This window comes from Geotrypetes seraphini, chromosome 13, assembly GCF_902459505.1.
Source record: "Geotrypetes seraphini chromosome 13, aGeoSer1.1, whole genome shotgun sequence".
Lineage (NCBI taxonomy): Eukaryota > Metazoa > Chordata > Amphibia > Gymnophiona > Dermophiidae > Geotrypetes > Geotrypetes seraphini.
Window position 1 is genome coordinate 42,834,226 of NC_047096.1, and position 13,032 is coordinate 42,847,257.

At 44.9% G+C, this 13,032-nt stretch overlaps 2 protein-coding genes across 2 annotated transcripts in view; one reads left to right on the plus strand and one right to left on the minus strand.

Annotated features, from left to right (window-relative positions):
• Window positions 1-13,032, minus strand: part of LOC117347237 (neurotrimin-like) — a 751,522-nt gene that overhangs the window by 91,972 nt on the left and 646,518 nt on the right. The gene's annotated exons all lie outside the window — the stretch shown is intronic.
• Window positions 2,253-4,457, plus strand: LOC117347236. Its single transcript, XM_033917885.1, has 2 exons — window positions 2,253-2,317; window positions 2,414-4,457. Exon 2 carries the CDS (start codon window positions 2,432-2,434, stop codon window positions 3,812-3,814), a length of 1,383 nt encoding a protein of 460 aa, XP_033773776.1. The 5' UTR covers window positions 2,253-2,317; window positions 2,414-2,431; the 3' UTR covers window positions 3,815-4,457.

Sequence of the window (13,032 nt, forward strand, 5' to 3'; positions counted from 1 at the left end):
AAATTCCCATACGGTGCCGGGTCAAAAGCGCGCCGGCGCGCCGGGTCAAAGGCGTGCCCACCCTATTGAGCGCAGCGCGCGACGCCGCGCCTTTCTAAATTACTGTTTTTAGGGCTCCGACGGGTTCATAGACGATTGCGCGCAAGCCGCGCCGCTCTAAATGACCGTTTTTAGGGCTCCGACGGAGGGCGAGGGGGGGGGAACCCCCCACTTTACTATAATGTGGAGGGTTACGACCCCCAAACCCCCGATAACGCCGGCGCGATGTCTATTAAGTAAACAGAAGGGGGTTCCCGAACAAAACCCCCCGTCGGAGCCCCTAAAAACTGTAATTTGGTGCGGTGCGGCGGCGCGCCTTGCCTTAAATTGGCTTTCGTCTTTCGCGCCGTTGTCTATGAACCTTCTCATCCAGCCCTGTCAGGGGCAGGGACCTGAAAAGGGGCACGGAACGCGGATTTTTAAGGACACCCCGTCTTGCGCTTAGTTTTCCCGCATGTTAAAAGAGCGAGAAGGTTGAGGTATGGTATTAAGATTATGTATAATGTGATGATGGATATTAATTGGAAGCATAATTGGATGGAGTTATAGATTTTAAAAGTAATAAATATCTAAAAAAACTTGTTGGCATGAGGTAAAAACTCTTATGCCAGCAACACTAGTATCTGAATATGTTTAATTTGAGGATTGTATCATGATGTAATGATGCAATATTATTGGGTAAGTGCATGAGAAAAAAAAAGGAAAATATCAGCACAGGAGTCACCATTCAACATATAAGTAATAATTTGAAAGTATCTAGTTTTGGGTACAATTCATTATGTCACATTATCAAAATGGAAAGAACAGTAACAATAAAAAAGGGAGACATTAACATCTTACTGTAATGAATATACACTATTTTCTATTTAAAGATACACTGTCTTATTGTTGGGAGGGTGTCTAAATTATACTATTATCATTCATATTGGGAAAAGTAAGAGTGGGGAAGTGGGTTGGGAAGGGAGGTACTTGATTGACATGTGATGTATTTCATTTTAATGTTTTGATTCTTGTACACATGATGTGTCATTTAAAATGAATAAAGATTTTTTTAAAAACCGAGTGTGCTCACGGTTTATAGTTTTATAAAGGCATTGGGTACCATTTTCTTTTGCAGGTATCATACATAAGAGGATATTCACATTTACAGGTATATGCATAGCTTCATTTTTTGGTTTTGCTAAATTGGAACAATAGGATAGGATAAATAGTCTGATGGTAGGGCTTATTGGGGTACACTTTTAGCCTTGGGTGTGTAGTGAGGGTGATTGTATACAATTGTTGTGGGTCCTTGTTTTGGGCCTCTCTGCCTTCCTTCTGTCTGCGATTAGGTATAATGACGTTCTTAATCCATGATTGTTGGCAAGCCAGATTTTAACTATTACAGGTATGATTGCAAAGGTAAGTACAGACATAGTGGGTGTTGTTTGTTATATCTATGTGCTAACCTTATAAATTTTAGTCTTGCAGTCATGTGCTGAGGGATATGAATTTGCTGAAACCCTAGTGTTGTCTAGAAGTTCAATCTTGGAGGCAACGTAAGTACAGAGGTATAGGGATTTGTATGTCCTATGTATATAATAACCTTATCTAATCTACTACTGAAGGTGACTACAATCAACAGAGGACATTCAAGAGACCACGATCAACAGAGGACACACATCTTCAGTGTTTTGCTGACAGGAATCGCACCCTTGCAGGTATATGGTGTTGTGCCATAGCACTGAACTTTACATATAGGGATTTGTATGTCCTATGTATATAATAACCTTATCTAATCTACTACTGAAGGTGACTACAATCAACAGAGGACATTCAAGAGACCACGATCAACAGAGGACACACATCTTCAGTGTTTTGCTGACAGGAATCGCACCCTTGCAGGTATATGGTGTTGTGCCATAGCACTGAACTTTACCTATAGGGATTTGTATGTCCTATGTATATAATAACCTTATCTAATCTACTACTGAAGGTGACTACAATCAACAGACTACAATCAAGACACCACAGTCAACAGAGGACAGACATCTTCAGTGTTTTCCTGACAGGGATCGCACCCTTGCAGGTATATGGTGTTGTGCCATAGCACTAAACTCTACATATGTATGGCCTAACCTCACCTATTTGACCTTTGCATGTTTTTTTGTGTGCTGGAGATTGGTGGGGGGTGAACATTAAGTTTACATGCATGTTATAATTCTTGCAGGTACTGGTTCAGGGTTGAAGGTTGACTACAGTTCCTGAGGGTTTCATCGATATACTTCCAGTCTTACAGGTATGATGTTCTTTTGAGTAGTGCATTCATGATATAGGCAATTGTATATCAATTGCAAGTCAAAATAGGATAATGTTATTAATTGTATGGTTTCAGGAGTGATTTGACATAGACATGGAAGTAATAACTTCACAGCGTGGGAGAGAGCACTGGGTTAATGAGGGCTATCGATATCGGCGTGACCGAGTGATGGCAGACGGATCCACGTCCTGGAGGTGTGTGCGCCGTGACTGTGTGGGAAGAAGAAAGAGGCTCGTTGATGGATCTTCTGTTGAGATAACGGCGCATGTGCATGCACCCAACAATGCTAGAATTGAAGCTGATCGAATGATGGGAGACATACGTGAAAGAGCTGTGGCTACGGTTGAAAGGCCACGTCAGATCATTCATGGCACAACAGCTGGTACAAGTTTAGAAGCCGCTACATTATTGCCTGCATACACCTCCATGCAGAGAACAGTTAATAGAAAGAGAAATGCAGGCCATCTAGCAATGGGTAATCCCAGGTGCATAAGAGACATACAAATTCCTGAGCCGCTACAAAGAAGCACACGTGGTGAACAATTACTGTTGTGGGATTCAGGTGAAAATGATGAAAGACGCATATTCATTTTCACTACAGAATCTAATCTTGAGGTGTTGGAGCAACATGGACATTGGTTCATGGATGGGACATTCAAAGTTGCCCCCCATTTGTTTGTCCAAGTCTTTACCATCCATGCATTTGTAGACAATCGTGCACTTCCCATGGTCTACGTGTTGTTGAACAGTAAAAGGGAGGAGGACTATGAACGTGTGTTGAGGAAACTGCTGGAAACCAGAAACACGTTGGCACCATTGACAATCTTGATGGACTTTGAGAGAGCAAGTCTGCAAGCTGCCCGCACTGTATTTCCCAATGCTACAGTTTCTGGCTGCCTGTTCCATCTGGGTCAATCATTGTGGCGCAGAATTCAACATGAGGGACTGACCGCCAGCTATAGAGATGAGGAGAGAGTAAGAATGTTCACCAAAATGCTGTTAGCATTAAGTTTTGTTCCTGTGGATGATGTTGCTGAGTGTTTCCAGACCTTGGAGGAGAGTCGACCAGATGAACTGACCCTGGTGTATGACTATTGGGAAGACAATTACATCGGGAGATTGCGGCCAAATGGGAGACGGGTGCCACCTTTTCCTATTCCTCTGTGGAATATGCGCTCCCGTGTGGAAGATGGACTGCCTCGGACCAATAATTCCGTTGAAGGTTGGCACCATGCATTTCAATCCTCTGTTGCATGCCACCATCCAACCATCTTTAAACTCCTTGAACATATACAGCGTGAGCAAGATCACACAGAACAGCTGCTTGCTCGATTCCAGGCTGGTAACCGCGCACCACCCAGCAGTAAGAGCACGTATGTGAGAGTGACGCAAAGACTAACAACGCTGCTGCCAACATATGGACAAACACCTCTCTTTCAATATCTCCGTGGTATAGCACATAATCTGGAACTGTAGAGTTTGATGTTGAAGTTCAGGTTTTCCTGTTGCTATGCTACAATTGTGTGCACTTTGTGATTTGAAATTTGCTTTGACATGTCCATATGGTCTCCCAAGCACATATGCTGCAGGAACAGGAGAGACACTTTGAAATGTCTATGTCCCCCTCTCCTTTTGGTGGCCCGAAAGCTACAGGCCTGCAAACTGTTGTGCTCAGGATCTCTCCCCCAGGAGTTTCTCTGAAGCCCTCCTCTGACCCCTACCTATCCTAGTATCCACTGCTCTGACATGTGCCAAGCGTGAAGGTTTTTTATGCCGAGCAAGGTAACCCACTCAAGCATACTGTACTCGCTTTGACATTTTCAAGGTGTTGTGGGTGGTGTTCAAAGGCTTTTTCCTTCACGTAGGGAAGGTCAGATGGTGTCTTGGATGGAGCGGCTTCAGGGAAAGCGGCTGTGTTAAGGAAAATTTGAAAAACTTGAAATTGTACATTTCCTCCCTTGTTTTTGGTGGCCTAGAAAGTACATAAGCAGAAATGTCAGTCAGGTGCTGTCTCTGAAGCCATGAGATTCAGAAAAAGATGAGGACCCAGAATGGGTTGACAGGGGTGCAAACCTGATGGTGGCAGTCATGTGTTGGCCTTTGCAGGACCCAGAATGGGTTGACAAGGGTGCAAACGTGATGGTGGCAGTCAGGTGTTGGCCTTTGCAGGACCCAGAAGCAGAGTCCCCCCCCAGCAAAATGTCAGTCAGGTGCTGTCTCTGAAACCACTGCTCTGCCAATATCTCTCTCTCCCACTACTGTTGGTTAACTGCTCTGCCAACTGTTGCTCTCACTCCACAGATGTTGGTTAACTGCTCTGCCAATATCTCTCTCTCCCACTACTGTTGGTTAACTGCTCTGCCAACTGTTGCTCTCACTCCACAGATGTTGGTTAACTGCTCTGCCAATATCTCTCTCTCCCACTACTGTTGGTTAACTGCTCTGCCAACTGTTGCTCTCACTCCACAGATGTTGGTTAACTGCTCTGCCAATATCTCTCTCTCCCACTACTGTTGGTTAACTGCTCTGCCAACTGTTGCTCTCACTCCACAGATGTTGGTTAACTGCTCTGCCAATATCTCACTCTCCCACTACTGTTGGTTAACTGCTCTGCCAACTGTTGCTCTCACTCCACAGATGTTGGTTAACTGCTCTGCCAATATCTCACTCTCCCACTACTGTTGGTTAACTGCTCTGCCAACTGTTGCTCTCACTCCACAGATGTTGGTTAACTGCTCTGCCAATATCTCTCTCTCCCACTACTGTTGGTTAACTGCTCTGCCAACTGTTGCTCTCACTCCACAGATGTTGGTTAACTGCTCTGCCAATATCTCACTCTCCCACTACTGTTGGTTAACTGCTCTGCCAACTGTTGCTCTCACTCCACAGATGTTGGTTAACTGCTCTGCCAATATCTCACTCTCCCACTACTGTTGGTTAACTGCTCTGCCAACTGTTGCTCTCACTCCACAGATGTTGGTTAACTGCTCTGCCAATATCTCTCTCTCCCACTACTGTTGGTTAACTGCTCTGCCAACTGTTGCTCTCACTCCACAGATGTTGGTTAACTGCTCTGCCAATATCTCACTCTCCCACTACTGTTGGTTAACTGCTTCTCTGAAGCCCTCCTCTGACCCCTACCTATCCTAGTATCCACTGCTCTGACATGTGCCAAGCGTGAAGGTTTTTTATGCCGAGCAAGGTAACCCACTCAAGCATACTGTACTCGCTTTGACATTTTCAAGGTGTTGTGGGTGGTGTTCAAAGGCTTTTTCCTTCACGTAGGGAAGGTCAGATGGTGTCTTGGATGGAGCGGCTTCAGGGAAAGCGGCTGTGTTAAGGAAAATTTGAAAAACTTGAAATTGTACATTTCCTCCCTTGTTTTTGGTGGCCTAGAAAGTACATAAGCAGAAATGTCAGTCAGGTGCTGTCTCTGAAGCCATGAGATTCAGAAAAAGATGAGGACCCAGAATGGGTTGACAGGGGTGCAAACCTGATGGTGGCAGTCATGTGTTGGCCTTTGCAGGACCCAGAATGGGTTGACAAGGGTGCAAACGTGATGATGGCAGTCAGGTGTTGGCCTTTGCAGGACCCAGAAGCAGAGTCCCCCCCCAGCAGAATGTCAGTCAGGTGCTGTCTCTGAAACCACTGCTCTCACTCTCACAGATGTTGGTTAACTGCTCTGCCAATATCTCACTCTCTCCCACTGTTGCTCATTTAATTTGAAGGGTGTGTATGGTCTTTCTTTTTCAAAGGTCGTATAGCAAAATGTGTGATTTCCACACATGGTGCATGAACAGATGATACACTTTAAATTGTCTATGTCCCCCACTCCTTTTGGTGGTCCAGACTGTTGTTTCTACTGTTTCACTTAAACTGTCTGTTAATTTGCTCCTGATGTTTTTTCACTGCTATAACCACATCCTTACTCACTGTCACTGATGTTTAACTGCTGTGCCACCTTTAATGGATATATTATTGCACACTTGTTTATGATTTAAAACGAATAAAGATATAATTCAGTATGTTGTACATAAAAGATCATGTATGGTGAACTGAAAGATTTTGTGTTGTTGACACTGCATTTGAACATATGTGTATTACATGTTTATCACATATGCAATATTTTAATAAACATTTACCAATGTTTAAAACATTTTGTTGTTTTCTTTATGTTAGTATGACATTAATAACTATGCCATTAAATGTAAATTTGTATTGTACTATCCAACTAAGTAACACGTAAGGACACAATGGAAACAATTAAGTGTTAGAAAGAATTGCAAGTGCTGCATTTAAATTAAAATTTGTTTTTTTTTTTAACACTTGATGTAAGATTAAAACATGAATAACATTTCCTGAAATCATATTTATTCCGACATAATTAAATACATAATTTGCCATAATACAATAATAAGTCAAGGCTACTGGATTGTCCTTCATCCTATTTATTTGAGGCAACATTGATTTCTAAACTAATAATATATATGGACAATACAATAAAAGATGATCTAATGTCCCAGCCTCAAGATGATAGTGGCAATATTTTTTAGGCCAAAGTTGTGGCCATTGAGATGCATCAATTGAATGCTTAATCTCAATGCTCCAAATGTCTCTAAGACCATGTTTTGTTGTTTTATTTACAAGTCCAGCTATTAAGTTATACCACCTGAAAGCATAAAATATTGTGATTTATTTAGACCAAATATATGTTGCAATTGTGAAAAGTCAAGCAGTTTACTATTAGTTATTACATCCTCTAAAGAACATATCCCTGCCAACATCCAATGCTTCCAAATGAATACATCTGAAGTTCTTCCACTAAATGTACATTTTCTAAAAGGTTTATTTCATCCATTTTCAAGTTCACAATTCCAATAGAAAAATATAATTTTCAATTCCTTCATTTATGTAGGTTAAATCATCTCCTGTACAATTGACCTGGTGGCATATTATCAGTGCAGAGTGACTTAGATTCCATTTTCATGTTAACATTAGGTCACTTAACTTTAGGACAAAGATAAGAATGAACAAACGACCCGATACACACCTTAGGATAATGATACCTACTTTCTGCATTGAGCAGTAAAGCACAGTTACTTACCGTAACAGGTGTTATCCAGGGACAGCAGGCAGATATTCTTAACGCATGGGTGACGTTACACACTACTCACTAGATATTCTTACGTCCCACCCTCCTCCCCGGGTTGGCTTCTTAGCTGGCTTATCCTAACTGGGGACCACGCTCTCCTCCGTCGGGCGTGAAGGCACTCGCGCATGGTGCGGCCAACTAGAACTTTCTAGTTAAAAAGGTCTGTACCGGGGCTCCGTCAGTGACGTCACCCATGCGTTAAGAATATCTGCCTGCTGTCCCTGGATAACACCTGTTACGGTAAGTAACTGTGCTTTCTCTGCATCCCTCTTCACAAACATATGTGATGTATGACTGTATTAATATATTAGGAGTGGAAAATGATGTGTAATAATTACAATAATTTACTCATGACTCCCTGATCTTTTTAAAATTAATATAATTTTATTGTTCTTATGTGTTTCCCATATTCAAACACTGTAATAGCTTATTTATTTATTTATTTATTCAGATTTCCCATTAACTCTGTTCGTCCGCATTTTTAACTTGCGCTCATTATACTAAAACCCGTCAATTGCGCACTGGGAAACTAATCCGTCAATTGCGCGAAAAAGTACTATAACTTTAGTATGATGATATACGTCATCATTATGCACTAATGGAGACAAGCTGATGTCATCACGCGTTTCAACACATATGCGCGCCATGCTAACGCTAATTGTGTTTCAATCAATTACTACAAAACTATATACTATAAAATACACACATACTCAATTAATATGTGCATTTCATCACTACAATGTAGTAAAATCTGTTTGACTATTGACCATTTAACACGTGTTTTAGATAACCAATAGCAGCGCTGAAAAGGGGAAATCTCACGATATTCACACAACATCGGTCATGTGACTGGTATTTAAGCTTTGCAAAAACGTCATAGATTCACAGAGAAGATGGCATCCTATGTGGGTTTCCGTGGGCGGAAGCCCAACTTCTCCGAGCGTGAAGTACTCATATTAACTGAGTACTTCACGCTCAATGCTAAACTGCTTTTCCCCGTTAAGGGGAAAAGACGCAATATAGGTGAAATGGACAGGGCCTGGGGAGAACTTGCGCAGCTGTTCAACGCCCGCGCTATCACACCGCGCTCCGTAAGTATTTATCAAATACATGTTGTTCATAGACAATTGCGCGCTGACAAATTGGCGCGGATAAAGAATTTTTTTTTTTGCGCGGAAGGCAAAAATGGATACGCATCTCCTGAAATCGCGCACTGCGTCATCATACATCTGCTGAAAAATTGTGCAGTTGATAATGGTGTCTCTCATGTACTTATTTGATTTAATTAGCTGTATTCCTGTCGGGTTTTCAAAATTTACATAATTATTATGCTTGCAATCTATTTCCATGCACTGCTTTCAATGCATATATATATATCATGTCTGCGCGATTTGTCCACGTGCTATTCTCTATGAACCATATATCATGGCTCACTCATGTCTCTCCATTATGTAATAGGTTGAGGATTTGAAGAAAAAAGCCCGCGAGCTCAGGCTACATCACCCTGCATGGGTCCGGGCTGTCCGCCGCAATCTGTACAACACCCCAGGTATGTTACAGTAAAATATCGGGTGGGTATAAGGTGTGCAGTCATAATATCTGTGTTGAACAATCATGTATTTTAAACGTTGACAGGTCAAAAACTCGAAAGACAATCGCGCGCAGACAAACATTTTAAACATTAACAGTTTTTCATATACTTCTGACACTACATGCATTTATGTCTTCAGATGCGAGTGAGGAGGAAGAGGAGGAGGAGGATCAGGAAGAGGAGGAGGAGGAGGAGGAGGAGGAGGAGGAAGACACCCCTATCCCTGACCGGCCGTTCCTTATCCCCCGCAGACGCCCCACCTCCCAATCCCCTTCCACCTCCGCCCAGTCCCATCCAACGTCCCAACCCCCTTCCACCTCCGCCCAGTCCCATCCAACGTCCCAACCCCCTTCCACCTCCGCCCAGTCCCATCCAACGTCCCAACCCCCTTCCACCTCCGCCCAGTCTCATCCAACTTCCCCCCACCGACGCCCTAGACCACCCTCTAGGATCCCCCTAAAAAAACGCCCCAAACCCTGCCCTGCCCCTTCATTCCCAATGCCCTGTTCCCCCTCCCTCCCACCCCCTAAACCCAAGTTCTGCCTTAAACTTTTCCCTGAAATTCGACCCTCTGTCATCGCCTCTCCCCCAGCCCTCCCACGTACCTCAATGAGTACTGCCTCAACCCCCATCCTGGACAGATTTAGCGACCTCTCTGTCCAGTCCGGTAAGTGTTATGATATTTTTATTCTGTAATTTTTGTACTGTAAAAGCTTTTATTCATTTTTACAACGTACATCAAGTGTACAATTAATAAACACATTTATGATTTAAGACATCACTTGAATTTTAATAATATAATATAAAATGCTTAGGTTTGTTCATATGTAACAAAAAGAACCAAGTTTGTCTCATAGATGCTTCCACTGTACATAATTGTCTTTTCAATGTCCACCTGCTTTTCATGCTCTTTTTCATTACAGATATATTGGCATCCCCCTCCTCTTCGCCGCCTTTGTCAACATCCCCACTCCCCATTCAAAGCCCCAACCGTTGTTCCACCTGTTTTGCCCCCCTCCGACCCTCAACCAGAGATTGTGGGACCAACCCTGCAACGGCCACCACCCCTGTTGCAGCGACCACTATTGTGGCTCACGCTGCCACAAACACAGATCCTCCGCCCAGTTCTGTAACAGTGGAGGACATTTACACGGCGGTGGTTACCATCTTAGCAGGGGTGGAGCACATGAACGACTGTGCTGAAGAATCCGTTCGACACATTCGTCACGTGACAGGGGCACTGCAGGTCTTGCTAGAAGCACTTCGCGGTACCCCTCCCACCCCGTGAATGGCTCCACTGTTAACGAGGGAGCTGCACCCTCTTGTCACCACTCCTCCCTCCCCTTCTTCCCCCCCTGCCTCACTCCCTCCCCCTCCTGCCCTTCGCCCTCCCAGAAAAAATACAAAAAAAGTATAAAAACAACTCCCTCCCCTTCTTCCCCCCCTGCCTCACTCCCTCCCCCTCCTGCCCTTCGCCCTCCCAGAAAAAATACAAAAAAAGTATAAAAACAACTCCCTCCCCTTCTTCCCCCCCCTGCCTCACTCCCTCCCCCTCCTGCCCTTCGCCCTCCCAGAAAAAATACAAAAAAAGTATAAAAACAACTCCCTCCCCTTCTTCCCCCCCCTGCCTCACTCCCTCCCCCTCCTGCCCTTCGCCCTCCCAGAAAAAATACAAAAAAAGTATAAAAACAACTCCCTCCCCTTCTTCCCCCCCTGCCTCACTCCCTCCCCCTCCTGCCCTTCGCCCTCCCAGAAAAAATACAAAAAAAGTATAAAAACAACTCCCTCCCCTTCTTCCCCCCCTTTCCATCCACCCCCCTCCACACTCCCACCCCTTCACATCCATTCACACCATACCCACCCCACTCCACCCACAGTCTCCAGCATCATGACTCGCCTGCCTCCTACCGTCTCGTGGGATCTTCAGTCCTCCTGTGAGTGTCTCTCTCTCTCTCTCTCTCTCTCTCTCTCTCCCTCCCTCCCTCTCTCTCCCTTACCACAGTGTTTTCTTTGCCCTCCAGCCTCCTGTGTCGCAGCAGTGGTGACTACAACTTCACAATTCATGTCTCCAGCATCATGACTCGCCTGCCTCCTACCGTCTCGTGGGATCTTCAGTCCTCCTGTGAGTGTCTCTCTCTCTCTCTCTCTCCCTCCCTCCCTCCCTCTCTCTCCCTTACCACAGTGTTTTCTTTGCCCTCCAGCCTCCTGTGTCGCAGCAGTGGTGACTACAACTTCACAATTCATGTCTCCAGCATCATGACTCGCCTGCCTCCTACCGTCTCGTGGGATCTTCAGTCCTCCTGTGAGTGTCTCTCTCTCTCTCTCTCTCTCTCTCTCTCTCTCCCTCCCTCCCTCCCTCTCCCTTACCACAGTGTTTTCTTTGCCCTCCAGCCTCCTGTGTCGCAGCAGTGGTGACTACAACTTCACAATTCATGTCTCCAGCATCATGACTCGCCTGCCTCCTACCGTCTCGTGGGATCTTCAGTCCTCCTGTGAGTGTCTCTCTCTCTCTCCCTCCCTCCCTCCCTCTCTCTCCCTTACCACAGTGTTTTCTTTGCCCTCCAGCCTCCTGTGTCGCAGCAGTGGTGACTACAACTTCACAATTCATGTCTCCAGCATCATGACTCGCCTGCCTCCTACCGTCTCGTGGGATCTTCAGTCCTCCTGTGAGTGTCTCTCTCTCTCTCTCTCTCCCTCCCTCCCTCCCTCTCTCTCCCTTACCACAGTGTTTTCTTTGCCCTCCAGCCTCCTGTGTCGCAGCAGTGGTGACTACAACTTCACAATTCATGTCTCCAGCATCATGACTCGCCTGCCTCCTACCGTCTCGTGGGATCTTCAGTCCTCCTGTGAGTGTCTCTCTCTCTCTCTCTCTCTCCCTCCCTCCCTCCCTCTCTCTCCCTTACCACAGTGTTTTCTTTGCCCTCCAGCCTCCTGTGTCGCAGCAGTGGTGACTACAACTTCACAATTCATGTCTCCAGCATCATGACTCGCCTGCCTCCTACCGTCTCGTGGGATCTTCAGTCCTCCTGTGAGTGTCTCTCTCTCTCTCTCTCTCCCTCCCTCCCTCCCTCTCTCTCCCTTACCACAGTGTTTTCTTTGCCCTCCAGCCTCCTGTGTCGCAGCAGTGGTGACTACAACTTCACAATTCATGTCTCCAGCATCATGACTCGCCTGCCTCCTACCGTCTCGTGGGATCTTCAGTCCTCCTGTGAGTGTCTCTCTCTCTCTCTCTCTCTCTCTCTCTCTCTCTCCCTCCCTCTCTCTCCCTTACCACAGTGTTTTCTTTGCCCTCCAGCCTCCTGTGTCACAGCAGTGGTGACTACAACTTCACAATTCATGTCTCCAGCATCATGACTCGCCTGCCTCCTACCGTCTCGTGGGATCTTCAGTCCTCCTGTGAGTGTCTCTCTCTCTCTCTCTCTCTCCCTCCCTCCCTCCCTCTCTCTCCCTTACCACAGTGTTTTCTTTGCCCTCCAGCCTCCTGTGTCGCAGCAGTGGTGACTACAACTTCACAATTCATGTCTCCAGCATCATGACTCGCCTGCCTCCTACCGTCTCAGCTCCCACATCTGGACTTGGCTTGCCAGCTCTCCTTCGATGATCAGAAAAATCTGACATCATATCTATGATACTTTTAAAAATACATTTTAATATACAACTTATTGAAAATAAAGGACAACTGCGTACTGGATAAATGCAAAACCTTATCAAACATAAGTGTTAATTTACATGGCTGTGTCAACTAGGTAGAATTTGTAATGCTACATGATTGACACCTTATCTTGTTTAGAGATGTTCTTAATAGAGTATAACACTTATCATGCTTAATCCTTTAAGTATAAATTAGATGAAATGCATTGAGGTGATATGTTAACATCTTTCCTTTCGTGCACACAAAATGTGATAGATGTATAAGGTGTACACCTGACATAATTTTAGTCACCCATCTCC

Coding starts and splice junctions, on each gene's coding strand:
- LOC117347236 (XM_033917885.1), top strand. CDS start 2,432: ATGGAAGTAATAACTTCACAGCGTGGGAGAGAGCACTGGGTTAATGAG.